General features: G+C 52.2%; 1 protein-coding gene across 7 annotated transcripts; it reads right to left on the bottom strand.

Moving 5' to 3' along the window:
* ALDH5A1 (aldehyde dehydrogenase 5 family member A1) lies at nucleotides 1-27,037 on the bottom strand. 7 transcript variants are annotated; one of them, XR_005525412.1, is made up of 11 exons: nucleotides 26,699-27,037; nucleotides 24,264-24,347; nucleotides 22,302-22,472; nucleotides 20,838-20,954; nucleotides 17,599-17,742; nucleotides 15,676-15,819; nucleotides 13,001-13,159; nucleotides 8,449-8,618; nucleotides 4,573-4,631; nucleotides 3,025-3,621; nucleotides 1-2,945 (listed from the first exon to the last, which is right to left on the bottom strand). XR_005525412.1 is itself a non-coding variant. In XM_039216716.1 (10 exons), exons 1-10 carry the CDS (start codon nucleotides 27,035-27,037, stop codon nucleotides 3,416-3,418), a joined length of 1,593 nt encoding a protein of 530 aa, XP_039072647.1. In that variant the 3' UTR covers nucleotides 1-3,415. The 7 variants fall into 7 exon arrangements, 1 of the variants encoding a protein (XP_039072647.1); XR_005525408.1 differs by having other exon boundaries at nucleotides 1-3,072; nucleotides 3,117-3,621; XR_005525410.1 differs by having other exon boundaries at nucleotides 1-3,056; nucleotides 3,117-3,621.
* Nucleotides 27,038-27,452: the final 415 nt, after the last annotated feature.

The raw sequence follows: 27,452 nt of genomic DNA, 5'->3' as shown, positions 1-27,452 counted from the left end.
TTCTGTTAATGCAACGTTTATTAATGCCACATACCGCGCTGCAGACAAGTCCCTGGGACACGTATACAATTATCAGAACCTGTGCACAGAGTCATGTGCACGTTTAAAAAGCAGAATGGCTCCACACTTCCCACTACTCTTATCCTACAAAATATAGTGCGCACGCATGCGCGCACACACACACACACACACACACATCACGCATCACTATTATTCTAGTAAAATGCTGTCTAACATAGCTGCACATGAATAATTAAAACCCTGGGCCGGCCTTCTGAGAAGGGAGTCATGTGGCACAATCTAAAGTTAGTTATCAATGAAATAGGTTTATTTGCATTGTGCTTCTGATATCTATTTTCACAGTCTTTCTGCAAGAATAAAGGACAAAGGACACAACACGTGGCATAAAATCATGTTTGAAAGCCACTCAAAGGGGTAAATATAACAGATTCAGGTAGACCGTTATAATGAGAATCCTTGTCTAGCTGGGAGAAGTAAATTGAGCAGTTTTCTCTAGGCCAACAGACTCATGTTATCTGGATAATTTCATCTGAGTCACACAGTAATTGCTGGCAAATTCTTGAGAAGTTATTAGAGCGATATCCAGAAAAGTGCTTTTTACACAGGTGTCCAATAAAGTAAAATAATGACCAGTAAGTGCAGGAAGGTCTGTCTCTCCCTCAGGCTCAGGATCTCTGGATCAGGGGAAGGCAAACGTTTTCCACGAAGAGTCAGAGGAAATGACGTAGGCTTTGCAGGCCATGCTGGCTGTGTTGCCAGTATTCAGCTCTGCTTACAAAGTGGCCATGGAATCAATGTGAAATGAATGGCCATGGCTGTGTTTCAGTAGTTTTATTCATGGAATCTAAAATCTGAATTTCACATAATTTTGTGTCATGAAATATTATTCTTTCGATTCCCCGCCCCCCCATCATTTGGAAATACAAAAACCAGTCTTCGCTCTGGGCTGTACAGAGACAGGCAGCGCTGGGCTGTACGGAGACAGGCAGTAGGCCACACAGGCCACATTTGGCTTGTGAGCTGTAGTTTGCCAACTCTGGTCACACACGGTCACGTTACTGAAAAATAACCCCCGGCACGTTCAATTAAAGACACTTTTTCTTTCTTCCCACAACCTGGAACAATTTTACCAAACAGCAACCTATTTCCTTCCCAAATTATTTTAATTACAAAATTAATCAGAGATCTTGCAGTGGAATCTCTGAACCTCAGTTTATGCACCCGGTGAGCCAAATCTACAAGAAAACTCAGATCTGCCACCCAGCCAAGGGACCCACTGGTTTGCAAATTGTCACATGTAATTTCGAATGTATTCTCAACACCTCCAAGCATTGGTGTTCCTGACTTCTAACAAATAATGTTATAACATTTTTATTAACAGAAAACAGACGGACACACCCAAATCTTAAGTAATCAGAATGTTCTATAAAACAACCCAAAATTACAAAAACAAAAGGTAGAAATAAGCTGTCAGTATGCTGCCTACGTGACTCTTGACAGCCTGGGTGAGGTGTGTTACCAGGAGGCGGATTCCAGCTCACTTCTGTGGGAATCAGGCTGTGGCTGGTGAGATGCAGGCTGAGCCCAGGGGATCTCCAGGACCGGCGGTAAGTCTGCCCATGGGCATTACACACTATTAGGGACTTACCCACTGCTCCCCAGAGTCAGGGACAAATGCTAAGTCCTGGGGGGGTTGGCAGTAGGAACTGCCTATGACTGTCGGTGGACTCTGCGCACAGAGAGAATGGGAAGGGAAAGAGCTTCATCTCCACCTGTTTAGCCAGGAACAGCATTTATTCCTTTTCCTCAGTGTATCCCTGTGCATGGAGACGTGTCCAGAAAGGCCTAGAATATTCTTAATCAGAGCCCTTCTTTCAAAGGGATGGGAAACACCGGGTCATTTTTGTTTCAAATGATGAGCTTTAAAAACTCTTACTGGATAAAATGTGCCTGAAATTCAAGGCCTCACGCCACTTCCATTAGGCGGATTGGCAGTTATGAAATTGGGTTTCCTCTGGGATCACTGTGGGGAGACTGCTCCTACTCTTTGGGGGTGAGGATGCGAAGGGGAGGCCGTGGGCGACCGCTGCTTGGTCTTGGGTGGAAGCGCAGGCAGGCCCCAGCCCTCTTCACCTTGGCAAAACCACAGCTGGACGCGGAGGTGGGGGGGGGGGTGCGCATAGCCGCTACTGAGGATAAATGGCCCCTTGCACCGGATTTTCAGGGTTTTTTGTAAATAATTTGGTTTCTGTGGGCTCACAGCCTCCCATTGAGCTAAACAAGCCGTACAGTAGGAATCTCCCTACCCGAGGGGCAGGGGTGCAGAATGGCGCGTCTACGGGAACTAAGCTACTCCTCGGGGAGGGGCCTCCCACCAGGCCCATGTGCGTCTTCCCTTCCTCTGCCACTTCTGCTGTTCCTTTTCCGCTTAGGCTGGCTTCCTGAAGGGAACAGAATGGAATGGAAAGCAGGATGGAAATGAGCACATAATCTTTAAGTAGTAAATTTAGGACAATGATGCTTTAACTGAAGCAGTGGTCCAGGGGCGCCCGGCTGGCTCGTCAGTGGATGTTACTCTCGATCTTGGGGTCCTGAGGTCCAGAAAAAAGAGGTGTCCCTTCTTTCCCCACAGAAACACAGGCAATTCTGTGCTACTTCAGAAGTCTTAAAATGATTAATTCAGTCTCTGTGGCAATACCTAGGAATATAACAGCACGTGTGTAGAGCTGAGCTCAGAGACTGCCAGGGACGGGCCAGCCCGTCGTCGCACTCAGCGGTCCCCCCTGAGGCCCTCTTTTGTCTGAGATGGGAGCCACAGGGGAGATGGCGGGATCACCGCCCAGGCAGTAATGAGCCTCTGGGATGGGACGCCAGGCCGGCCTGCCTCGTGCTGCACCTGCTTCCTGCTGCACCTGCATCTGCACCTGGCTCGTGCTGCACCTGGCTCATGCTGCGACTGGCTCGTGCTGCGTCTGGCTCGTGCTGCGTTTGGCTCATCTGCACCTGGCTCGTGCTGCACCTGGCTCGTGCTGCACCTGGCTCGTGCTGCACCTGGCTCGTGCTGCACCTGGCTCGTGCTGCACCTGCATCTGCACCTGGCTCATCTGCACCTGGCTTGTGCTGCACCTGGCTCTGTGGTGGAGTCTCAGGGCTCCGCTCTATACATGCAGTGCTGGTTCTTGGGGAGTCTGCACCTCAGGCACGTGGCATCGATTGGTCCCTCATTAGGTACGGGGAGGGGTGGCGCTCACCTCTGCTTAAGATTATGAGTACTGGAGGAGTTTGAAAAAATTCCTAATTCCGACAACCTAGAAGTTCACCTAGAATAATGGATGGCATGTCCCCGTATGTGTAGGTCAGCTTCCTTTTTTATTTTTTAAGGAACTGACGAGTCCTACAAGCCCCCGAAGCACACGTATTTGATTTCCAGGTACTCGTCGATGCCATACTTGGACCCCTCTCGCCCGAGGCCAGATTGCTTCACCCCGCCGAAAGGGCACTCCACAGAGGAGATCAGTCCCTCGTTCACGCCGACCATGCCCACTTCCAGCTGCTCTGCCACTCTCCAGATCTGGGCTGGGTCTTGAGAGTAAAAATAACCTGTCACGGGGACAAAGGACACATGCAGCATGTATAGTTGTCACAGACGTCACGTCTGAAGCAGAGGATGCTACAGGCGACCTGTGTCTAGTCATTTTCAGCGTCACCAACCATCCTTTCCGAACATCTTTTCCAAACTGAACTCCCTTGGTCCCGTGTGCCCAGAATCTCTCTCCTCCCATCTCTGCCTGACACGGATGCCCTAGTGCAGGCTGCGGTCTCCTCTACCCACATCCCGTCAGGAAGGGAGGAAAGGTGCACTGAGCACAGCGTCACACGCACCTGTGCACACGACTTACCGCAGCCTTGAGCTAAGTCTGTGCAGACAGCTGGGGGAAGGGCCTCCACAGTGAGTGTGTCCTTCCTGTGTTACGTCCTCTACTTACCCCTGGAGGGGAAGCTTCTACGGGGCAGTAGTGTATCTCTGTGTCTTTGTACCTTCCGTAGCACTTCCCTCACTGTGGAAGCTAAGTGCAGATTTGCTGAGTACATTTATGTGCCTATGATGTGTCAGGGCAACAGGGTGCATCCTGTGGCCACCCTGACCATCTCCAAACTAAAAGGACGGGGGCCACTCGGGCTCTGTCTGCACACACGGTCATTGCTGCTTCCACCGTCCCTGCCGCCCCCCTCTGTCTGGCTCAGGCTGCCAGGAGCCAGGCAGAATGGAAGAAGATGATGAGGAATTTCCAAGCATCAAGCCTCCAAGAATGTGAGACTTTCGGGGTGCCCTTCTCCACCCACAAACTGCCCCCCATCTCTCACTAGGAGCTCCCAAATGCAGAAGGACCAGGCAGAAGGTTGTGAACTTGCACAAACCCGCTCGCGCCGCGGAAAGCAACAGAACATGCTCCAATGGTGTTTACAACTCAAAACCCAGGGTGATGTTTAAAAGGCCAAGGCCAGCCTCCACCCAAGTGGCTGCGATCCCCCCCGCCCGCCGGAGCCCACCTGCCAGCCCAACGTCAGCCGCATTAGCGATCGCCACAGCCTCCTCCTCTGTGTCGAACCTGCCAGAGTTAAAGGGTAGTCAGCAAATCTGTAGGGGGAGCAAAGAAAACCGCTCTCCCATCTCCCGATTTGTTTCCAGGATAACGGCACGGGGTGAGTCGCGAGTTTGGCAGGGACCCCAGGGCCGAGCACACAAGCAAACAGCCCCGCTGCTCCACACACACGGCTCGTCTCTTCCACGAAAGCGAGAGAATGAGAGGCAAGCAGGCGGCCGTAGGGAATGGCGGCGAACCTGGAACGTCAAACCAAATGCCTTCAAAAAGGAACGTGGCTCTTGCCGCCTGCTGTGACTGTGTAACAAGCAGCAACCACTTTAGAAGCAACCGCGGGGCGCCTGGGTGGCTCAGCCGGTTAACATCCGACTTTGGCTCTTGTCACCGTCTCGCAGTTCGTGAGTTTGAGCCCTGTGTCGGGGTCTGTGCTGAGAGTCTGGAGCCTGCTTCGGAGCTGCCCCTTCCCAGCTGGCGTGCGCTCTGTCTCTTTCTCTCTCACTCAAAAATACATAAACATAAAAAAATGTTTTAAATTACAAAAAGTAAGCAACAGAACGTGGCAGAAAGAAAGCCGTCCTCAGGAAGCCAGGGCCAGGGCTCTGCGTGTGCTCCTGCCCGAGATGAACAGCGGAGAAACCAAAGCCCCGTGCGGCCCCTTCCAGCTTTATCACTCTCTTTCCAGAACAAGATTTGAGAAACCTCCTGGGGACAGAGGGCTCTGAGCACCCAATTCTTTTTTTTTTTTTTTTTAATGTTTTATTTATTTCTGAGAGAGAGAGAGACAGGGTGAGCAGGGGAGGGTCAGAGAGAGAGGGAGCCACAGAATCTGAAACAGGCTCCAGGCTCTGAGCTGTCAGCACAGAGCCCGACGCGGGGCTCAAATCCACAAACCACGAGATCATGACCTGAGCCGAAGTTGGATACTTAACTGATTGAGCCACCCAGGTGCCCCTTTGAACACCCAATTCTTAAATTCAGAGATTTCTCTGAAGGCAGCAGGCAGAGCTGGCTTGGCCACCTGGGGAATCCTGTCTATACAGGCTCTGGGGGGGGGAGGCCCAGGAGGATCACTTGTCCCGAGGATGAACAGCTGTGACTCCTGGCTTGTCTGCTTGCAGACAGGCAGCAGGCCATTCTGCTCACCAGAGAACAGAATGGGGCGTGTCTGTCCCCACCGCCCGCCTGCCCCTCAAAAACAAAGCAACTGCATCACCGACGGAGGCATCACTGGGAGTTTCCACGTTCCGTTGCGCGCTGTGTGCCCCGAGGGGAGGTGTGCGAAGACCAGAGCCTGCTAGTAACACCCCCTCCCCACCCTAACAGCCATGATGAGGACATCAGGCGCCATGCAAGTGCTTTATGCACGTATGTCGTTCAAACCCTGTAACTACTCTGCGAAGCAGGTCCTAGGTTCTATCCCTTCCCCGCACGGGGACTCGAGGGCTCAGAAAAGTCAGTCCATCCGAGAGCTCACACATATGAAGCAGCAAAGCCTGAATCTACACCCAGTTCAACTCCAAAGCCTGCATTCCTAACCACTGCTTCCTTTAGGCTCCGTGAAAACGTCAAGTTCGCGTTCTAGATTTAAAGAAAACCTTGTATTTTTTTTTTTTTAAATATTTTTATTTATTTCTAGGAGAGAGAGAGAGAGAGAGAGACAGCGTGCACAGGGGAGGGTCAGAGAGAGAGGGAGATACAGACTCTGAAATAGGCTCCAGGCTCTGAGCTGGCAGTCAGCACAGAGCCCGACGCGGGGCCCGATCCCACGAACCGCGAGATCATGACCTAAGCGAAAGTCAGACACTTAACCGACTAAGCCACCCAGGCGCCCCAAGAAAACCTTGTATTAAGACAGAGAAGATGACAGCTCTCGGAGTGGTCCATTTCCTCAGTGGTGGGCTAACACGTAACGAAGCTGGGAAAGCGAGTGATAAAGGAGGCCTCTGTCCCGGACAAGAGGCAGAGGTAGTGCCCCGGGCCGGCACTCCCTGGGAACTTGATGCTGGAGGTGCCGGAGCGGGGACAGAGAGAGAGACAGAGACAGCGAGACAGCAGCTTAGCTCAGAAACCCGCCATCAGCAACTAACACCAAAAACACAAGACACTTCTGGAAGCCGGGAAGGTGGTTGGATCCTGAGGGAACCGTGGTTTCCCGGGGGGGGTGGGGGGGGCGCGCAGGGAGAGCTCAGGGCCCCGCATGGCCGGGGGGGGGACGAGCCGCTCTGTGGAGGCTGCGAGAGGCGGCGCTGTGGAGTCAGGTGCTGCTGCCCACAGACCTGGCCCGCCGGCCGGAGCTACGTGGCAGGGCCAGCCAGCTCAGGGTGCGGGGCCCAGGCAGCGCTGGAGCTAGGCTGGGGACTCACCCGTGACAAGTGTAGACAGCGGCACGGACCAGAGGCCTCTTCCCTCGAACCCCTCCGTGCCTCCAGAGGTCACCACAAAAATGCCCCTGGGGCCCGGGCGGTAGTGTTGAGGCTGTATTTTAATACTAGAAGCTTCCCTCCTGAGGCTCAAATGTATCAGAAGCAGCACAGCAGAAGGTCTAAGCCTTTCACGGCGACCCCAAGGGAGACCCTGCCCGGAGAGGCCGCCAAGAGGCGGAGGGGCTGGAGACAGGTCCCAGAGAAGGTGACAGGGCATCAGTGGAGATGCTCCGAGACGCAGGAGGGTAACAAACAGAATGAGCTACGAGCCAGGAGGCGGCGACAGGGGGACAGAATAACATGCAAGAAAGGGAGAGCGTCCACAGCAAAGGGAAAGTGAGGAAATGGGGGGCCCCGTTAGGGGGACCAACAAAGGGCTGGAGATAGCGAGTGTGACGGAGCGAACGGAGGGACGCGGCGGGGGCTGGGCTGCACGGGCCGCATCTCAGCAACGGACGGCTTAGCGGGGGGGGGAGGGGGGGCTCAGAAGGCGTCGGAATGGATGGAGGGGAAGAGGAGTGGGGTGACGCAGACGCGGCCCCATCACAGACCTCCTAGAAGCCTGGTCCAGAACAGATGAGGGGAGAGAAATATCCGGAGAAACAACGACCAGCAATTTTCCGGGACTACGCACACGTCAGACACTGAAGGAAGACAGGACCGTGGCCTGGTGACGCTCCCGACTGCCTCACCAGGAAAGCTTAAGAACATCAAAGGCCATGAGAAGGCTTGATAGTCTCCAGAAAAGAAAAACTAGATTCTTTTCAAAGGAATAAGAGCCAGGGGCACCTGGGGGGCTCTTTCGGTTAAGCGTCCGACTTCGCTCAGGTCATGATCTCACGGTTCGTGGGTTCGGGCCCCGCGTCGGGCTCTGTGCTGACAGCTCAGAGCCTGGAACCTGCTTCGGATTCTGTGTCTCCCTCTCTCTCTGCCCCTCCCCCCCTTCTCTCTCTCTCTCTCTCAAAAATAAATAAACATTAAAAACACCACCAACAAAGGAACAAGAGCCAGACACCAACTTTCTCGGCAATGACTCCAGAAATAAGGAGACAGAGGGCTGATACAGTGTTGAACCTAGAAGCTTATCCAGGTTAATTATTACTGACTTTTGAACGTGAGATAAAAGATCACCCAAGAGCACAGCTTTTGAAAGAACTCCTTGAGGACGTGCTCCAAGGAGAAGAAAAATGACCCAGTAAGAAGGCAGAGTAAAGAAGCTGCTGAATTCTGTGGTCTCCACAGACAACGATAAAACAAATTACTTTTGAACCATGAATGGGACTTGACTCTTCTGACACAGCACAGCCCTGCCTCCCAGCCCCAGGGCCTTGAAACGGCACTCGAACCGCGTTCCTTTCTAGGTGTCCCTCCTCCCTCACCCTCCCGCTGGGTGGTCTTACTTGATAACTGGTGCCAGAGGCCCAAACGTCTCCTCGTGAGAGCAGAGCATGTCCTGGGTGACATTGCTGAGCAGCGTGGGCTCAAAGAAGTTTTTTCCAAGTTGGTGTCGCTTCCCGCCTGTCACAACGGTAGCACCTTTGGAAACTGCGTCATTCACGTGTTTCTCTACCTGTGTGAAGAGAAGAGCCCGGGACAGGGGGCTTGAAGATCCGCTGGAGAGGATACACCTTCTGGGGAGACGCAGGCAGGAAGAGAGCACGTGGCGTGTGCGGCGCCGCCTTCCCTGCCCTTTGGTTTTCCACTGTTCTGTCCTTCGTTTGGTGACGGGTCTAGTATGGCCTGAATGTCCTCCTGGGCCTGACACCCTGAAGTTTTCCTGGGATTTGTTCTTTGCGCTTTTTTTTTTTTTTTTTGAGAGAGAGAGAGAGCAGGGGACAGGTAGAGTGGTAGAGAGAGAGAGAGAGCGAGCGAATTCCAAGCAGGCCCCTCACTGTGAGCGCAGAGTCCAGCAACGTGGGGCTCGAACCCATGAACTGTGAGATCAGGACCTGAGCCAAAACAAAGACTCGGACGCTTAGCAGACTGAGCCCCCCGGGCACCCCTGTTCTCACACGCTTGAGTTGGCTCCAGATTCCTGGGTGCCATGATCTCCTCCTCACCTTCATTTTGTTCTACTACATTCTCCTCAAGTGGTTGTTTTGAAAAAGGTGTGCCAAAAATGGCGTGCTTCCTGTGCTTCCTGACCCTTTGTGTCTCATGGTTTGTTTTGGTTTTTGGTGCAATAAAGGTGGTTTTATGAAAGCACGGCGACAGGGCCCGTGGGCACGAAGAGCGGCCTGCGTGTCTGATGTTTTTACCTTGTGCTGGTTGGTGGTGGAATTGTCATCCCAAACCGTTTTCCTTCAGAATGCTAACTACATGTCTCTATTTCTAGTGCTGTTGAAAAGTCAGCTTCAAAAATAGTGCTCACTCCTTGGCGGGTAGCTTTCCCCCCGTCCCTGGGTGCTTTTAGGATCTTCTGTGTTCTTGACATTCCACTGTTTTAGCAGAACATCTCTGCACTTTCTGCTTTCATTCCACTTGGCAGTTGGTAAAGTCTTTCCATCTGAAGAATCACTTTCCCCTGACTCTGAGTTCTCATCTCTCATTTACTGGATAATGCTACTTCTTCCATGTCCGTTCTTTCTAAGTTCTTACAGCTAAAATGTCACCTCAGATTCTGATGTCTTTTCCAATTTCTGTCATATTTCTCATCTCTTTGCTTTAAAAAAAACCTTTTATTTATTACGTAAATAAATACCCAACATGAGGCTCGAACTCATGACCATGGGCCATGTACTCGCGACCCCAAGATCAAGAGTCACATGCTCTGCAGACTGAACCAGCCAGCTGCCTCTCATCTCTGTCTTTTGCTTTAAATTCTCCTTGGTTTTGCCTTCTGTCTTCATCTACTAATGTTTTAGAAAGATTTGACCATCACGTGTTCAATTTCTGAAAACTCTCCTCACTGCCTCATTTTCATAGAACCTGCTTTGATTTTATGAATGCACTATCTTCTCAGAAACACGTGGAGGACGCTATGAGATTCTCAGAAAATTCCTTTCTGTTCCCAGACTCATCTGCTTCCTTGAGGGTCAGCTGTGCCTCTAATTGCCGAGGGTTTGCCCCAAAGGTGTCGCGATTCCTGGCTGCTCCCCTTCCTCATGAAGGACTGGTGACTTGGGTGGCCTCTACAGTTTCCAGTCTCTCCGCTGAACAAGGTGGGTAACGGCAAGCTCAGGCTGATTCTGACTTGGCAGGCTTCACGTTAGGGACCGCCCCCTTTCCCAGAGGGCAAAGGCACATCAGCCTCCCCCTTGAAGGGGAGCCCGTAGCCCATGTCCTGGCCAGAGCAAACGCCTTGCTGTCCCGGTGGTGGCTGTGAGGAGCGGAGGTGTAGGGATGGCCCAGAACACTCTACAGAAGTCTAATCAGTTGGCACCATGTTTCCCTGCTCCCATCCCTACCCCAGCCACTTCTAGAAAGGTCCATCCTAAAAAATGGCACCCGCTTCCCCTACAGACTTGCCCTGGGAATGCCTTGTCTGTTTTGACTTTTCTGTTAGCACCATCCCTTCCTCCTTCCAGAAGTTCTCCACCACCTTTGGTCTGGAGTCCTCCCCACTCCTATTCTCAGCAGAATAGTCCATGGGATTTCAGGAAAGGGAGATACGGGCTGGGGCACATTCTACCATCCAGACCCACCCTTTTTAAGCCCTAGCCCCCGACCACGCTCTCAGAGGCCGCTGTCGGCAACACACCCCCATTAGCCGTAATGGCTTCCCTCCCATGATTTATAGCTCGAAAACGAATTATATTTAACAAGGTCCACCTCTTTGCCCTCAAAGTGGGCTCTGCCGTTTTCCGGTCATATTTCATGTCATGTGCAGTCTACCCTGCCCTGGAATTTACCCCGTGACTGTGGCTGTACTAAAGCAGGCACAACAAATTTTTGCAGATGAGGTGTTTTCTCCTAAACTCTCTGAAAAAGAAATCCTTTATTTTCCTTGCTCGAGGTCGGAGACACAGCGCCCTCTGGAGGCCAATGGTTGCACCTTCACGTTGGCAGCAATGCCAACATCTCTAGGGCAGCAGGCTCCCAGGCAGGAAGATAACAATGGCAGGAGCGTGAAGACCCATTGGTGCTGAGGCCCTGTTCACACCCCGTCTCCTTGGGAAGGACTCTGGCACCTGCGGTTGTAAAGGGCACAGGAAGGGTTAAGAACCCTTGAACTCTGAGCCTTGAACCAGTTAGTTCAGACTCAAATTGTCTCCACTGGCAATCAAGGCACTGGGTCCAAAGTCACATCAAAACTGACGGTGCTACCAACGCACACTTTAATGCATGTTCTCTATTAAGGCGACACCAAGGCAATAACTAGATGCTCTGCCAAACCTCAGTGCTTCCCTGGCTCCCACGGGACGAGGCAACAGATGTGGGTTCAGCTGACCCGACCCCACTCTGGGTCTGGTTACTGACCTGGGTCTACCTTAATTGTGGCTCCATAGGTGACACCCAGAAGGCCAGCTATGCTGCCCTTTGGGGCCACCTCTCCTTCCTTCTTTCCCGTCCATCAATCTCCAGCCTCCATTTTCTGTCCAATTTAAATTATTCCATTAAAATCCTTTCTATTAATAGAGACGTATCGAAAGAGCATATTGGATGTTCACATTACAAGAAAGTTCCATGTAAGTAACTCTGAAAAGGATAAGGTTTTCCCCTTTATTTATTTAATTCCAGGGTAGTTAACATATGATGTTCTAGTGGTTTCTGGTGTACAATATAGTGATTCAGCAGTTCCGTACATCAGCCAGCGCTCATCATGATCAGTGTATTCTTAAATCCCTATCACCCATTTCACCCAGCCCCTCCCCGCCGCTGGTGACCACCAGTGTGTTCTCTGTGGTTAAAGGTCCCATTTTTCTTGTTTGTGTCATTTCTTTTTTGTTTTGTTGCTTAAATTCCACATATGATTGATCTGGTATTTGTCTTTTTCTGACTGACTGACTTCACATCTAGACCCATCCATCCATGTTGTTGCAAATGGCAAGATTTAATTTGTTTTTAATGGCTGAGTAATGTGTTACTGTATATGTAGTACATACAATGTATATGTAGTACATCTTCTTTATTTAAAAGGATTATGTTTTAAAACAGGAGATTCTCTTTTAAAACACCAAGGACGGAACTCTCACTCAGCTAGTGGTCTATCCAGACTGTGACTTTCTTTGAACAAACAGATCCTCCCTAAAAGCAGTCTCCCTCTCCTGGCATCTGTGAATCCTGGCTGCGGCTTCTGTTCTTCTTTGCCTCCCTATCAGATGCTTTTGTCAAGGATTCTTCTGGAAGGGCATTTTGTCGTCAGTGGAAGCCAGCATTTCAGCTGAAACACCCATGATTTCAAAAACAAAACCAGTCTTCCTTTCCTTTTAGCTGTTCAAAAAATTAAAGAGCTTTGTCTTTCAAGATCCTAATTCCCAAGGCAGCCAGGGACAGAATGATCACCACTATCTGAGAAAATTTAGGAAGGGCAGTAGAGGTTCTAAAGTGATAGATCTCAGGACACCTGGGTGGCTCAGTCGGTTAAGCGTCCAACTTTGGATCACATCATTATCTCATAGTTTGAGTTCGAACCCTGCATTGGGCTCTGTGCTGACAGCTCAGAGGTTGGAGCCTGCTTTGGATTTTGAGTCTCCCTCTCTCTCTGCCCCTCATCAACATGTGCATGCACATGTACTCTCTCTCTCTCTCAAAAGTAAACGTTAAAAATAAATAAAGTGACAGATCTCACAAGCACTCGGTGTAATGATGGCCAGAAAAGCTTATAGCCAGATGATGCTACTTGATTCATACAAAGAGGCAGAAATTCACTTCTTTCTGATTTCTCCATTGTTTCCAAAACAGCTTTGCTGGGCACCTTACTGATGTGTTTTTTTTTTTTTTTTTTGCTAGTTAAAGTTTTTGACATTGAAACCATGAAATTTACTTTAACAGAAAAGCAAATGAACTTACCTTTTCTACTGCCTTTTCATCAATTAATGGGCCTTGAGTAGTCGTCTCCTCAAATCCATTACCCACACGCAGATTTGTTTTCATTGCCTCAGCAAATTTCTTCACAAAGGAATCGTGGATACCCCTTTGCACCAAGAAACGGTTTGAGCAAACACAAGTCTAGAGAGAGAAACAAAAAAAACCCCTCACGAAACCGTTTGTCAGAAGCTACTGACCCAACCAGTGAATGTGTCACTGCTGCTATCAGATACTCTGAATGTGAAAACACTTCCCCAGGTGGCTCTTGTTCTGTGTCCAACCTGCCATGTTCCTCCCCATGTGGGTGGTGCCCTGGAGACAAATGCACAAAGTGCTTAATCTTCTCCAACCTCCTCCATAGCCGCCTTACCTTGAGGTTAATTAAACAAGTAAGCAATTACAAACATCGATGCAAAAAAGAGAAAGCCACCTGACCCAAGTTTTTTCCAAAGGGTTAAGTAAGCCATTATGAAATAAACAGGGAAAGAAAAAATGAGCATAAAAAAATGGTAACTCCATAAGAGATAGTGATGCTGCAGCAATAGAGCGGGAGCAGGAAGGAAGGTAGTCAAAGGTTGACTTCTACCCACCAGCTTATTAAACTATTCAAAGGTCTGGCTGAATCTGACATTTTGAAAATGGCCACAAGACCATTCTTACATGTCAGCCTAAATTATTGAAAAGACCTTTGCTTATTTTTTTCTAATTAGACCTAATATTTTAAAATTATAAAATACAACCACATTATAGGAATTAGTTATCACTGATAGGTTTTCTTCTTGTATGTTTTTCTTAATCATGTATTTTCTAGTTGAAACTATCTACCTATATCTATATATATCTACATACATATAGAGAGAATTATATACAATGCATTTTTACTGGCTTAAATCAACATACCTCAAAATTGAGGCTTTATAAGTATAACTCTAAAGGTTACACACATTGGCATTTTGTTTCTAAAAGGAAACATAGGTATTTCTGAAACCACCAAGCTTATTTAAGCTTATATGAAAGGGGAAAAATTAATTACCAAAGGTTAACACAAGGATGAAAACTGTTTGATAAAGAGTATTATACAACATTTCACTTTTTTCTCTCCAGAATATAACCTTTCAGGAGTGTTTATTTTGTCTCTGGAATGCATTTAAAACCACTTATTGGGGCACTTGGGTGGCTCAGTCTGTTGAGTGTCTAACTCTTGATTTCAGCTCAGGTCATGATCATGTATCATGGGATCGAGCCCCAGGTTGTGTTCCACGCTGCCAGCATGGAGCCTGCTTGGGATTCTCTCTCTCCCTCTCTCTCTGCCCCTCCCCTGCTCACATGAGTTCTCTTAAAATAAATAAACTTAAAAAATAAAAAGTAAAACCACTTACTGATTGGACTCTGAGACACAGTATATTTTGTAAGGAGCCAGGTTTCTGGCAACAGCTTGGAGAGAAACCAGGAGACAAGGCTCTTGGTCCACAGTCCCTCGTCAGCAGTATTTTTTTTTTTTTACATTTATTTATTATTGAGAGACAGAGACAGAGTGCGAACAGGGGAGGGGTAGAGGGAGAAGGAGACACAGAATCCAAAGCAGGCTCCAGGCTCTGAGCTGTCAGCACAGAGCCCAACGCAGGGCTCGAACCCACAGACCGTGAGATCATGACCTGAGTCGAAGTCGGACGCTCAACCGACTGAGCCACTCAGGTGCCCCCCTCCTCAGCAGTACTGAGACTATGCCCCAAGGATGTAGGCCTTCAAGCCAAATAGTCTCTCCGAAGTTTCACTGCCTCGTCTATAAAATGCAAGGTTTGTATCAGGTCACTTGGAAGGTCCATGCCAGACGTGATATTCCAAGATATCCTGGGGAGGTGTGGACTCAGGCCGCTGCTCTCCCTGTGACAGTGGGTCAACCTCGACACCCCCTGCGCACACTGTACTGTGTGCCTATCAAGCTGCCTCCATCTCAGGGACAGTGAGACCCAGGCTACAGAGGTTTTTTTTTTTTGTTTTGTTTTGTTTATTTCTAGGAGAGAGAGAGACAGCGTGAGCAGGGGAGGGTCAGAGAGAGAGGGAGTCACAGACTGAAACAGGCTCCAGGCTCTGAGCTGGCAGTCAGCACAGAGCCCGACGCGGGGCTCGAACCCACGAACCGCGAGATCACGACCTAAGCGAAAGTCGGACGCCTAACCGACTAAGCCACCCAGGCGCCCCAACCCAGGCTACAGAGTTTTGAGGTTTTCAAGAACCATCTCAACATTTTCCTACCTTCTTTTTCTTAAGACTGTGGGCCTCAGACCCCAGCTGTTCAGGCTGTTTTGTGTCTGAGGAGATGACTCTACCTGTTCAGCAGAGAAAAGCCCAGGGAGGGAAAACTGTGAAGATAATCAGATTCAAAGAGTAGGAAGAAGAAGAGAACAATTTGATTTAAAAAAAAAATCTGCTGTTCGTGAAATCCCTCGAAGATAGAGATTACACCTCATTTCCTTTTGGACCCTCTGAGCCCAGAACAGGCACTGGCGAAAAGAGGAACTTAGGAAATAAGCGCCGATAGAGTAAGGAAAGAATGATGGATGGAACCTACAGGTTTGCGCCCAGGAGGTGAGTGAGGTGGTAAGATCTTTGTGAAACACACACACACACACCCTGAAAATCACCGCAGGACTCACCTGCCCAGAGTTCCTAAATTTGGATGCCATCGCTCCTGCCACAGCCCGGTCCACGTCGGCGCTGTCGAACACGATGAACGGAGCGTGGCCGCCCAGCTCCATGGAGACCCTCTTCACAGAGCCGGCCGCGTGGTGCAGCAGTACCTGCAACAGAGCACGGATCCGTGAGCGCCGGGCAGGGTCAGCTGCCAGCCGCGGGCGGCGGTAAGCCTTCGTTTCCGACGCCTCCCCAGCAGTGAAAAAGCCAGGTGCGCGGCAGTGTATGTGGGACAACAGTGTGCGCAAGACAGGGAGGAAATAAGAACATCAATTTCGAGGGGCGCCTGGGGGGCTCAGCCGGTTAAGCGTCGACTCTTATTTTGGCTCAGGTCTCACAGCGCCTGGGATTGAGCCCTGCATCAGGCTCTGTGCTGACAGCGCAGAACCCGTTTGGGATTCTCTCTCTCCCTCTCTCTCTGCTCCTCTCCCACTCATGCTCACACATTCTCTCTCACTCTCAAAAATAAATAACCTTAAAAAAAGAGAATATATATCTCTGATAAAGACACAGTAGGAAGGTAATAAGAAACAGAGTAGTTACTTACAGAAGGAAGAGAGTCGGGCAGGAGGGAGCCTTCTGAACGTGAGCATGTTTACATCGTCTGGCTTCTTGAACCATGTAAGTGTATTATCTATTAAAAAATTATGTGATGGGGCGCCTGGGTGGCTCAGTCGGCTAAGTGGCCGACTTAAGGTCAGGTCATGATCTCAGTGCTTCTGAGTTCAAGCCCCTCATTGCGCTCTGTGCTGACAGCCCAGAGCCTGGTGCCTGCTTCAGATTCTGTGTCTCCCTCTCTTTCTGCCCTCCCCCGCTCATGCTCTGTCTCTCTCCCTCTCTCTCAAAAATAAACATTTAAAACAATAAAATTATGTGATAATTGGCATAATCATAAAAAGGGCAGGTAATAAAATCTCCCAGAATCTCACAGCCTATAGCTTACCACTGATAAAATTTTGAGGTATATTGATCCAGAATTTAGCCACACAGGTTTATGTATATGTTCTTTTTTTTTTTTTGAAGGAAACAGAATGGTAGATTTAGAGTTTTGTAATCTTATAATTACATTATAATATAAACATTATAATGTGAAGATTCTCTGATGTCAGCACATGTGTTTCTAGAAAATTCCTTTATTATTTTTTTAATATTTATTTTTGGGAGAGCACAAGCAGGGGAGGGGCAGAGAGAGGGGGACAGAGAATCTGAAGCAGGCTCTGAGCTGACAGCAGCAAGTGCATTGTGGGGCTCAAACTCACAAACAGTGCGATCATGACCTGAGCTAAAGTCGGACGCTCAGTGGCTGTTCCATAAATTTATTCATTCAGCCCCCATCTGCTGGAAATTTAGGTTCCTAATTCCTTGTTATTGAAAATAGCACTGCATTTATTCTCAGTATAAATTTGTGGAACAGTGCACGGGTGTAAAGCTTTTTAAGGAAATGAACAAAAAGACCCTTCTATTTCTCTAAGGACCTTTCTACTAAGGTTGTACTAAATACAATTTTTGTTCAATTCCAAGACATTCATTCCAACACCAGTTGTGTGTTTCTGAAAACTTTAATTCTAGATCATGAAAGAAACATGCATCCGAGAGCTGAAGAAATACAACGGATGATGGCTTTTAGCTGCTTTCCACGGGACAAATCCTGGGAGCTCCCGCTCTGCCGGCCCCTCGGTATGGTCAGCAGCCCGCGTCAGGTCACTGAGGGAGCCCACCCCAACCCCTCCAGAGGATGATCAGACGTCACTTTATGCAACTAACCTTTCAACACTCCGCTGCGAATGTTCCTTAAAAGGGTGATAACGATGAACTAGTATTTTCACACACTCTCCGGGGAAAATATGAGAATGACACCTGTTTTCTCGGAGACGTAAGTCGCGTACCTTTCCGGTAGCTGTCGAGCCGGTAAAGGAGATTTTGGACACCAGAGGGTCAGTACAAAGGGCTTCCCCCACTTCCTTGGCCTTCGTTCTGGAGCAGGGAACGACGTTGTACACGCCGGCAGGAATCCCAGCCTGGTCGGCGAGCTACAGACGCAGCCGCCAGGGGGCAGCACGAGCCCAGCCGGGACACAGGAAAAGAGAAAGGCGTTAGCGTCCAACGCGCTGCGGGTTTTACTAAGTTGCCCTTGGGGACAGGATAAGAATATATTTGGACCTGAAATGGGATGTTATTGGTGCAAGGGTGATATTAAGTGTGTGGTCACACACTGAGCTATTTTACAGCATGAGTTTTCATGCCACTTTCTATTTGGAAAAAAAAAAAAAAAAAAAACAGGGGCGCCTGGGTGGCTTAGTCGGTTAAGCGTCCGACTTTCGCTCAGGTCATGATCTCGCGGTTCGTGGGTTCGAGCCCCGCGTCGGGCTCTGTGCTGACTGCCAGCTCGGAGCCTGGAGCCTGTTTCTGTCTGTGCCTCCCTCTCTCTCTGACCCTCCCCTGCTCACGCTGTCTCTCTTTCTCTCTCTCCTAGAAATAAATAAAACATTTAAAAATAAATAATTTTTTTTTTTAAAAAAAACAGAAAATTAAAAAACAAAACAAGCCCCTTGGATTTTTTTCCTGAGGAAACTGGGAAGAGAGTTCACGAAGTTCGGGGCTCACCCGCAGACGACCGGCAGGGGGCAGATGTGCCCGCAGGTGACCTCCTGGGGCAGCGGCGGGGACCGCGGAGCCACGCCCGGGGGGCCCCCCAGGGGGAAGGCAGCCAGCGCCTGAGCCACCACCGCCTGCGCCCGGACCCCACGCCCTTTCCGCACCGACCCTCCCGGCGCCCGCCGTATCAGGAACCGCAGTACGTTCTGGAATTACGGTAACCTCGAATCTCAGCAGCAGCTAACACGCACGACGCTGACTGGGGCTCTGGGAAGCCGGTGGGAACAGCGGGGTGTCGCCCCCTCTCTGACCCCCTCATAAACCCCGACAGGGCAACGACACAGCCAAAGCGTTGCAGACCCCGAGATCGGGTCCCGGGTGCGCACGGGACGGTCGGGTGCTGTGCGGGCCCCACGTGGCCGCCCCGCCGCCGGACCGGCCGCTGGTGGCGCTGCCCGCGTGTCGCGGGGGAAGCCGGCCTGGCCAGGGGGTGTGGACGCCGACGGCTGGGAGCCTGGGCACCCTGGGGAGCAGCCGCGACCGAAGCCGTGTGCGGGGCAGGGCCCGGGGGAGCCCAGGCGGCGCCCCGGGGACGTGGGCCGGGCCCCCCCACCCCCCCGGCGCGGCCGCTGACCGCGCAGTAGCAGGTGCGGCCCAGAGGCGGCCCGACGGGCGCCCCGGGATCGGGGGGAGGAGGCCCCGTTACCGCGGGGAAGGGGCGCGGCCAGGGAATCTCCGGGTGAAAACCCAGAAGTGCTTGTGGAGTTGGAAAAGTTGAGGGAAACGAGGGGCGCCGGGGAGCACGGTCGGTTAGGCATCAGACTTCAGCTCAGGTCATAATCTCACGGTCCCCACTGGGTTCAAGCCCTGCGTCGGGCTCTGGGCCGACAGCTCAGTCGGCTTGGGAGCCCCTCCCCCGGCCCCTCCCCTCCTGTCCCCCCACCAAATAATAAACTTAAAAAAAAAAAAAATAAAACCTTAGGAAAACTAACTTCATATAAAAATAAATGCTCAGCAAAATATCCAAGTCAAATCCCATACAACAGTATTAAAAGAAAAAAAAAAGCACCAGGCACAAAAAGCATCCTCTTCACCAAGAGCATTCCAGAAAGATGTGCCCACAAGCAGATCAACACTATAATTTACTATGAAGTTAAAAAAATATTTTTAAAATTATAATGAGATAGAAAACAACTATCTCCGTTAAACTTAGAGAAAGTTTGGAAATGAGGTAAGGGGACATAAGAAAATTAGAAATACAAGGAAAAACTAATTTTAGATGAAAAGGAAACCAAAAGGAACTCCACAACAACCTAACGGATAATCCCTTTACAGAAAACAGAAGGTGAAGAAGATATTCCTAAAAAAAAAATTCTTTTTAATGTTTATGTCTGTGAGAGAGAGAGAGAGAGAGAGAGGGAGACACAGAACCTGAAGCAGCTCCAGGCTCTGAGCTGTCAGCACAGAGTCTGACACAGGGCTTGAACCCTCGAACCGTGAGATCATGACCTGAGCCAAAGTCAGCTGCTTAACCGACTGAGCCACCCAGGCGCCCCGCCACTGGAGGGTTTTAAACAGACGAATGGCGAGATCTGACGGAATGCGGAGTGAACTGGAGAAGGCAGAGGTAGGTACGAGATCCCCTAGATGTGAGAAATGCCCACATTTCAGGCATGTGCCTCCTTGCTTAGTACAAGTGATGGACACATACTATTTTTTAATCTTCTTAAAAAAATGTTATTTTGAGAGAGAGAGAGAGAGAGCAGGGGAGGGCTGAGAGGGAGGAGGACAGGAGACAGAATCCCAAGCAGGCTCCGAATCCAAAGCCTGACGCGGGGCCAGAACTTGTGAACAGAGAGATCATGACCTGAGCCAGAATCAAGAGTCGTACACTTAACCGATCGAGCCACCCAGGTCCCTCCCCCCCCAATTTTTGTAAAAGTTTATTTATTTTGAGAGAGAGAGAGCACCCACAAGTGGAGAGAGACAGAGAAAAAGAGAGAGAATCCCAAGCAGGCTCCATAACATAAGTGCAGAGCCCGATGCCAGCCTCAAACCCATGAACGATGAGATCATGACCTGAGTCGAAACCAAGAGTTGGATGCTTAACCGACTGAGCCACCCAGGTGCCCCCCACCCTTTTTGTAAAAGTTTATTTATTTTCAGAGAGAGCACAAATGAAGACGAACAGAGCGCAAGAGAGAATCCCACGCAGGCTCCATACCGTAAGTGCAGAGCCTGATGTGGGGCTCGAACCCATGAAGCATGAAATCATGACCTGAGCCAAAACCAAGAGCCAGAGGCTTAACCAACTGAGCCCCCAGGCACCCGGACAGATACCGTCTTTAGTGCAGCCTAGATCATATGTTGTGTACAGATGTCAGAAAGTCCCCCTCCAGTGTTTTTTCTCAAACATCAGACTTAAACTAACTGCTAGTCAGTTAAACCCCAACACCATCCAGCATGAGATGCAGCTGAAGGGGGAGGCTGCTGGACTCGGCCGCTCTGCGCGGACGCCGGGGAGGCTCACCTCGGCCAGGGCCAGGGCGGAGAAGGGTGTGTGTTCGGCCGGCTTCACCACCACCGTGCAGCCGGCGGCCAGGGCGGCCCCCACCTTCCGGGTGATCATGGCGCTGGGGAAATTCCACTGCGGGCGGAAGCGCAGAGGGGAGACGTGAGACGCGGGGCCGCCCCGCCGTCCGCAGGCAGGCAGGTCAGCAAGTCAGTCGGCGGACGGCCCTGCACACGCTGACTCTCGAAGCAGTGCTCCGGCTCCTCGTGCCCTGGTGAGCTCTCAGAACACCTGACAGCCGTCTCCCCAGGGGACTCTGGGGACGAAGGCTCGCCAGGACAGGAAACACTTTCAGAACGTAAAGCAGTCCGAGAGTATCCACGCCCGGACGCGGCAAACTTTTTCTGTAAAGGGCCGGGTTCTGTACGGGACATACAGCTTCCGTGGCAAGTACTCCGTGGTTCTAATGTGGAGGCAGCCACAGACAGTATGTGCAGGGATGGGCCTGGCTGTGTCCCCATAAAGCTCTATTCCCAAACACAGGCAGCGCGGCGGGGGGAGGCCTGAGAGCCGGAGTTGCCTGACCCTCTAGGAGAAAACATTAGCAAAGGTGATGTTCCAAATGGCAGGTGATTTCTTACTTCCTTCTCTCCATAGATCGATGTTTGTCGGCCTCTCCCTGTCTATTTTAACTATTTTATTTTGACAAATCCTTGCCTAGTCCTTATTCTGTGCCCCGCACTGTTGTAAGCACTTTTAAATTACAATTAAACCCTCAGCCCAGCCCACGGAGGTCAGTATTATTATACTGGCGAATACCGAGGACATCAGCTGGGGAAACTGACACGGGGACGTTAAGTAAGTTGCCCAAGGTCACACAGCTTGTGAACATCTAGTTCTGAGTCACACAGGGTCAGTGTAGGCAGTAAGGGCTGGGGGAGGGGGGGCGTCTGGGACTCTGCTGCCGCAGGAAAGCAAGCAGTCCCGGGACCAGCTGGCGCTTTAGATGAGCTGAGGTCCCCCAAACGCTGGTGGCCCAGAGGGGGCCGGGTGCCCCACCAGCGAGTTGCAGCTCTGCCCAGGCACACTCAGCAATTTCACCCCCGGCCCCGGCCCCCTGCTCACAAACACTGTCCTGTTGATGATAACCATAAATTCAGCATAAAACTGTCCCCAAACCACGGCACGTTCAATGTGTCACAGCTTGTCGTTAGAAAAAAAAAAAAGACGTTTCAGACACGCTAGAGGCGCCGCGTCAGAACAGCCGCTGGGCCTGCTGTGGTCCCCCCACCTCTGCAGGTGTTAGAACAGGCCTCCCGGCGGCCACCCCACCCCGGAAACGCCTCCCGGTGCAGCAAAGGGGTCAGGAAGCAAGGGCAGGTGGCGGTCCCCCGCGGGAGCACGGCCCCCTGGGGAAGAACCCGCTGTCCCACAGGCTGCATCTCTGCCCCAGGACCCTGCCCATCCTGTCCGTCCACCTACCGGCGTGATGACCGCGGCCACGCCGAGGGGCTGCTTGAGCACCAGCGCCCGCTTCTCCTTGGCGGGGGTGCAGATGACGTCTCCGTAGACGCGGCGGGCCTCCTCTGAAAACCACTCTAGGAAAAGTGCGGAATAGAGGATTTCCCCCTGCGCCTCCTTCAGCGGCTTCCCCTGGATCAGATCGGAAAAGGACACACTCAGGGGCGCCCGGGGCGGGGGCAAGGTCGGGTAAGCATCCAACTCCGGACCTCAGCTCAGGTCATGATCTCGCAGGATCGTGGGTTCGAGCCCCACATCGGGGCTGTGCTGACACCATGGAGCCTGCTTAGCGTTCTGTGTCTCCTCTCTGCCCCTCCCCACTTGTGCTCTCTCTTTCAAAATCAATAAATAGACTTAAAAAAAGTTAGAAAGAAGAGAAAAGGACACAAGTTCTTCCAGGCAGCACGCACGGCAGACAAGTCTCCTGCCTGTCACAAAACCCACGGGTTATTGAGAAATTCGTGACCCCAGCAGGAGTCTTTGAAAGCGGAGGCACAAGTGGTGACGGAAAGCAGCGGGCCTCACCCAAACCACAATCCTGTTCGCACCCCTGACAGCGACAAGTGCGTCTTATCGTCTCCTCCTTTTTTCTCCTCCTGACAGCTTCCCGAGGTGTGACCCTGGTGAAACGTGATTGTTACAGCTGCGGAGAAACTACAAGCACGTTTTCAACGTACAGAAACAACATGAAAAAAAATCAACGGTACCAATCACACGGAAACGATTGGGAACGGTGAGCAAGCATTATTCACAGTTTCACTCAAAATCCATTTCTGACATATTATGGGCATCACTATATCCCACCCCCACCCCCCTTCAATACAGTTTGTTCTCTGTATTTAAGAGCCTCTTTTTTGGTCTTTTTTCCCTCCTTTGTTAATTTGTTTCTTTTTTTTAAAAATATTTTTATTTATTTAAAAAAAATTTTTTTTAATGTTTTATTTATTTTTAGGAGAGAGAGAGAGACAGCGTGAGCAGGGGAGGGACAGAGAGAGAGGGAGTCACAGACTGAAACAGGCTCCAGGCTCTGAGCCGGCAGTCAGCACAGAGCCCGACGCGGGGCTGGAACCCACGAACCGCGAGATCATGACCTAAGCGAAAGTCGGACGCTTAACCGACTAAGCCACCCAGGCGCCCCTATTTTTATTTATTTCTAGGAGAGAGAGAGAGAGAGACACCATGAGCAGGGGAGGGTCAGAGAGAGAGGGAGTCACAGACTGAAACAGGCTCCAGGCTCTGAGCTGGCAGCACAGAGCCCGACACGGGGCTCGAACCCACGAGCAAGATCATGACCTAAGCGAATGTCGGACGCTTAACCGACTAAGCCACCCAGGCGCCCCTGTTCATTTGTTTCTTAAATTCCACATAGGAGGAGATCATAAAGTCTATCAGTCGTTCTTGGACTGATTTACTTCACTTATTTCACTTCGTGTAATACTCTCTAATTCCATCCATGTTTCTTTCGGTTACTCAAGCGTGGAACATACAAATGGTTCCAGCAAAGATGAAGGCCTGACTTCATTAGTAACAGCTGCTGCCGGGCACAAGCATTCGTTGGTATCTATGGGGTGCCTGGGTGGCTCAGTCGGTTGAGCATCAACTTGGATTCCGGTCATGATCTCAAGGTTTGTGAGTTCAAGTCCCACGTCAGGCTCTGTGCTGACAGCTCAGCGCCTGGAGCTGCTTCAGATTCTGTGTCTCCCTCTCTCTCTGCACTCCCCTGCCCCCCGTCTCAAAAATAAGTAAACATTAAAAATTTTAAAAAAAGATTAAAAAAAGGATTAGTTGGTATATGATCATTAGGCAAAGAATTCCCATTTTCTTTAGCTACACAACAGCCCTGAGGTTAGAGGCTTGCCCAAGCTTTCACCTGAGAATTCCAGGACATTTTCTTAGGGTTGCACGTTAGGACCTTGAACTTACACTTTCAGCTGTAATTATCTTGGCAAGGTCATCCTTATTTTGTATCATTAAGTCGTACCATTTCCGAAGTAATGAACTCCTTTCCTGGGAAGGAAATAAAAAGAGCGATAATCATACAAAATAACTCGATATGTCTTCAGACGGTTGCTGTGTGATCTCACTCTTGGGGAGACACAGCTTGACTTTTTTTTTTTTTAAACTGAGGCATAATCCACCTATAACATTAAGTTAGTTTCAGGTGTACAGACCCCTCTTTGAAAAGTAGTAAGATTCCATTTCAAGTTACACATAAAGGCATATGCTGAGTCATAAATTGTAAAAGAGGGGAAAAAAAGCTGTGAACGGCACAAATATGAATAATTTCACCACACACAGGTACGGTTTCCTGCCAGCCCTGTTCTCTACCAGGTAGGAATCTGGCGACTAGAGGCCAGAGCTTACTCTGGGTGAGACACGAAAGACTACATTCTCAGGGGCCTGGCTCAGAGAATGCAATCAAATATCTGAGTACATGGTCTGCTTGGTGTAAAGCACACACTCAGCCTGAGAGAGAACCAGAGAACAGCAAACAGCGTGAGAACTGCGGGAATACAAAGTGTATTCTGCTGACTGGCAGAAAACACAATGTCGGGGCTGAACCCCGGTGTCTGGGGGCGGGGGTGTGTGTGGGGAGGTGACAAACCACCCTCAGTATGCACAGTCTGTGTCATGGGCCGATGGGGTCTGCCCAAAACAGACATGTGGCTGGGGTGCCCGGGGGGGGGCTCAGTCGGTTGAGCATCCAACTTCAGCTCAGGTCATGATCTCATGGTTCATGAGTTCGAGCCCCACGTCGGGCTCTGTGCTGACAGCTCAGAGCCTGGAGCCTGCTTGGGATTCTGTGTCTCCCTCTCTCTCTCTGCCCCTCCCCTGCTTGGACTCTGTCTTTCTCTCTCTCTCAAAAATTTTTAAAAATTTAAAAAAATTTTTTAAAAAGAAGGAACTTTTTTTTGACTTTGGATTTCCAGCCCACAGAACTGAGCCCATCTGTTTCTGTTTGAACCCTCAGGCTTGTGGGGCAGCTCCCAGAAACTACCATGGCCTTTGTGAGGAACTGTGTGAGCGTGCGGGGCTCAAGTCCCGATCCCCCGCCTGGGTAGGGGTGAGTGGTGGACGGTGGACTCTGAGCTCCGGAGGGAAGCGAGCCCACCACGTCCTCAGGAAGCTGCTCGAGATCCTCCCAGGAAGGAAAGTTCTTCCAGAAGACCCGAGCTCCTGGAGGAGAAGCTGACGCCACGTTCAAGCTCAAGGGCAGTGACGTCGGCGGCTGACGTGAACACGAGGGGACTGTGTCACTGAGAGGCCCCAGCACCAGCCCTGGGCTCCGGACCACCACTGAGGCAGAGATGGGGCTGGAAGAGCGTCTGGGACACCTGTTACACGCCAGGTCCTAACCCTCCCGCCTCCCCCCGCCCCTGCCTCCCCCTCTCAGCGGTGCTCACTCCTTCCTGCCGGTATTCTGGCCAGAAACCCTGGGGTCCTGGCTGACCCCCGCCCCTCCCCCCGCCGTCACTCCAGTTACCGGTCACAACGGACCCTGCGCCGGTTCAAGCCTCAGTCACTGCCACCGGCGCACTGGGGGCCCCGCCGCCCCTCCTCCGCCCGTTCTCGCTGCTGTGCCCCGAGCACCCTTTCCACACGCGCACCAGCGCGGCTCTGCTGAGCCCCTGGGACGCGCCTCCCCTCCCTCCCGGTAAAACCCGGCCCACACCCCGCCCTGGGCCCCGCACGCCCCCCCGTGGCTCCCCGGCCTCCAGAGCCGCCCCGGCCCCGCCTCGCTGATCTACAGCTCCTGACCCGGGAATCCGGGTCCCGCTGAAGTCCCTTGCCCCCGGTGTGATCGCTGGTGCCCCTGTCCCCAGGGAGGCCACCCCGAAGGGTGCGCCGTTTTGTACCCCCGCCGCCCCCTGTATCTCAGAACAGAGTCTTGAAAGAGGCTGTCAAGGGTCAGTGCGGTCGTACAGGTGGGTGTCCACAGTTAGAAGGTAGGGACACCGACAGGCAGAGAGGGAAGGGCCTGTGAAGACGACCGCCCCAAACCCAGGAGACGCCCGCTGACGCAGGGCCCCCCGTGCAGGTCAGGACCTGGAGAAAGGTCCTGCACACAGCCGACCACCCAGGCCGAGCCCCCGGCCGCCGCCCTCGGCCAGGCCCCTCTGGCTGCTCCCCCACCCTCTGCTCGCTGCTCATGTAACGTCACTCACCTGGCCGCTGCCCCCACCCACCTGGCCGCTGCCACCCCCCCCCCCCGGCTGGCCGACGCCCCCGCCCGGTGCTCGTGACCAGGCCGGCGCCCCCACTTCTGCGCCGCTCCCCTCGGCTCTCCCCCGGACGCCTCTCTGCCCGGCGCATGCGGGAGCGGGGAGCGGCGAGCCCGGACCCCCGCGCGCGCCCACCTTGGCCGAGACGCCCCTCCAGCTGCGGAAGGCCTCGTAGGCGGCGCGCACTGCGGCGCGGGTCTCGGGCACCCCGCAGTCGGCCACCCAGCCCAGCGCGGCGCCGCTGGCCGGGTCGTGCACGGGGAAGGCGGCGGCGGCCGGGAGCCAGCGGCCGCCCACGAAGCCGTCGGTGCGCAGCAGCGCCGCGGGCAGGCCGGCCGGGCCCCCGGCACAGCGGCGGGGCTGCGCCGGGCAGGGCGCGGGCGCGGCGGGCCCCCAGCGGCCGGGCGGCGGGCGGCGGGCCGCGGGCGGGAGGCGCGGGGCCCGGCAGCTCCGCAGTCGCAGGCAGGTCGCCATGGCCCCGGAGGCGGCGGCAGGAAGCAGGCAAGCGCGCGCGCGCCCGAGTGCGAGGGTCGGGGCGGCGGCAGGAGCGAGGCGGCGGCGGCGGGGGCGCGCCCGGGCCGCGGGCACGCGGAGCAGCGCCCTCTCCCGCGCCCTTGGCGCTGCTGCGCGGGGCGCCCGGCCGGGCCTGGGCAGGCTCGCAGGGGGTGCACCTGCCGGCCGCGGGTGCCCTCCTGTAATTCTTCCTCAGCCCCTGAATCCCGCAGCGCGCCTGCTCCCTCCTCCGCGAGTCACCCCCCCCCCGCCTGCACCCCCTCCCCCCCCGGAATTCGCACGGGTCCGTGGGTGCGCTGGGGGTGTTGCCCCAACCACTGGGGGCCGGATCGCTGCTCTTCGTCTCGGGCTCTGGGCCGACGGTTCTGTGCGGCCT

The sequence above is a fragment of the Hyaena hyaena genome, unplaced genomic scaffold (genome assembly GCF_003009895.1).
Source record: "Hyaena hyaena isolate Hyena2069 unplaced genomic scaffold, ASM300989v1 scaffold_652, whole genome shotgun sequence".
In the NCBI taxonomy this organism is placed as follows: domain Eukaryota; kingdom Metazoa; phylum Chordata; class Mammalia; order Carnivora; family Hyaenidae; genus Hyaena; species Hyaena hyaena.
This window is presented reverse-complemented; position numbering and strand designations above follow the sequence as displayed.

Coding starts and splice junctions, on each gene's coding strand:
- ALDH5A1 (XM_039216716.1), bottom strand. CDS start 27,037: ATGGCGACCTGCCTGCGACTGCGGAGCTGCCGGGCCCCGCGCCTCCCG. Junction 24,348..26,698: donor GGAGGGGCGTCTCGGCCAAG/GTGGGCGCGCGC, acceptor TTTCCTTCCCAG/GAAAGGAGTTCATTACTTCG. Junction 22,473..24,263: donor AGATAATTACAGCTGAAAGT/GTAAGTTCAAGG, acceptor GATCTGATCCAG/GGGAAGCCGCTGAAGGAGGC.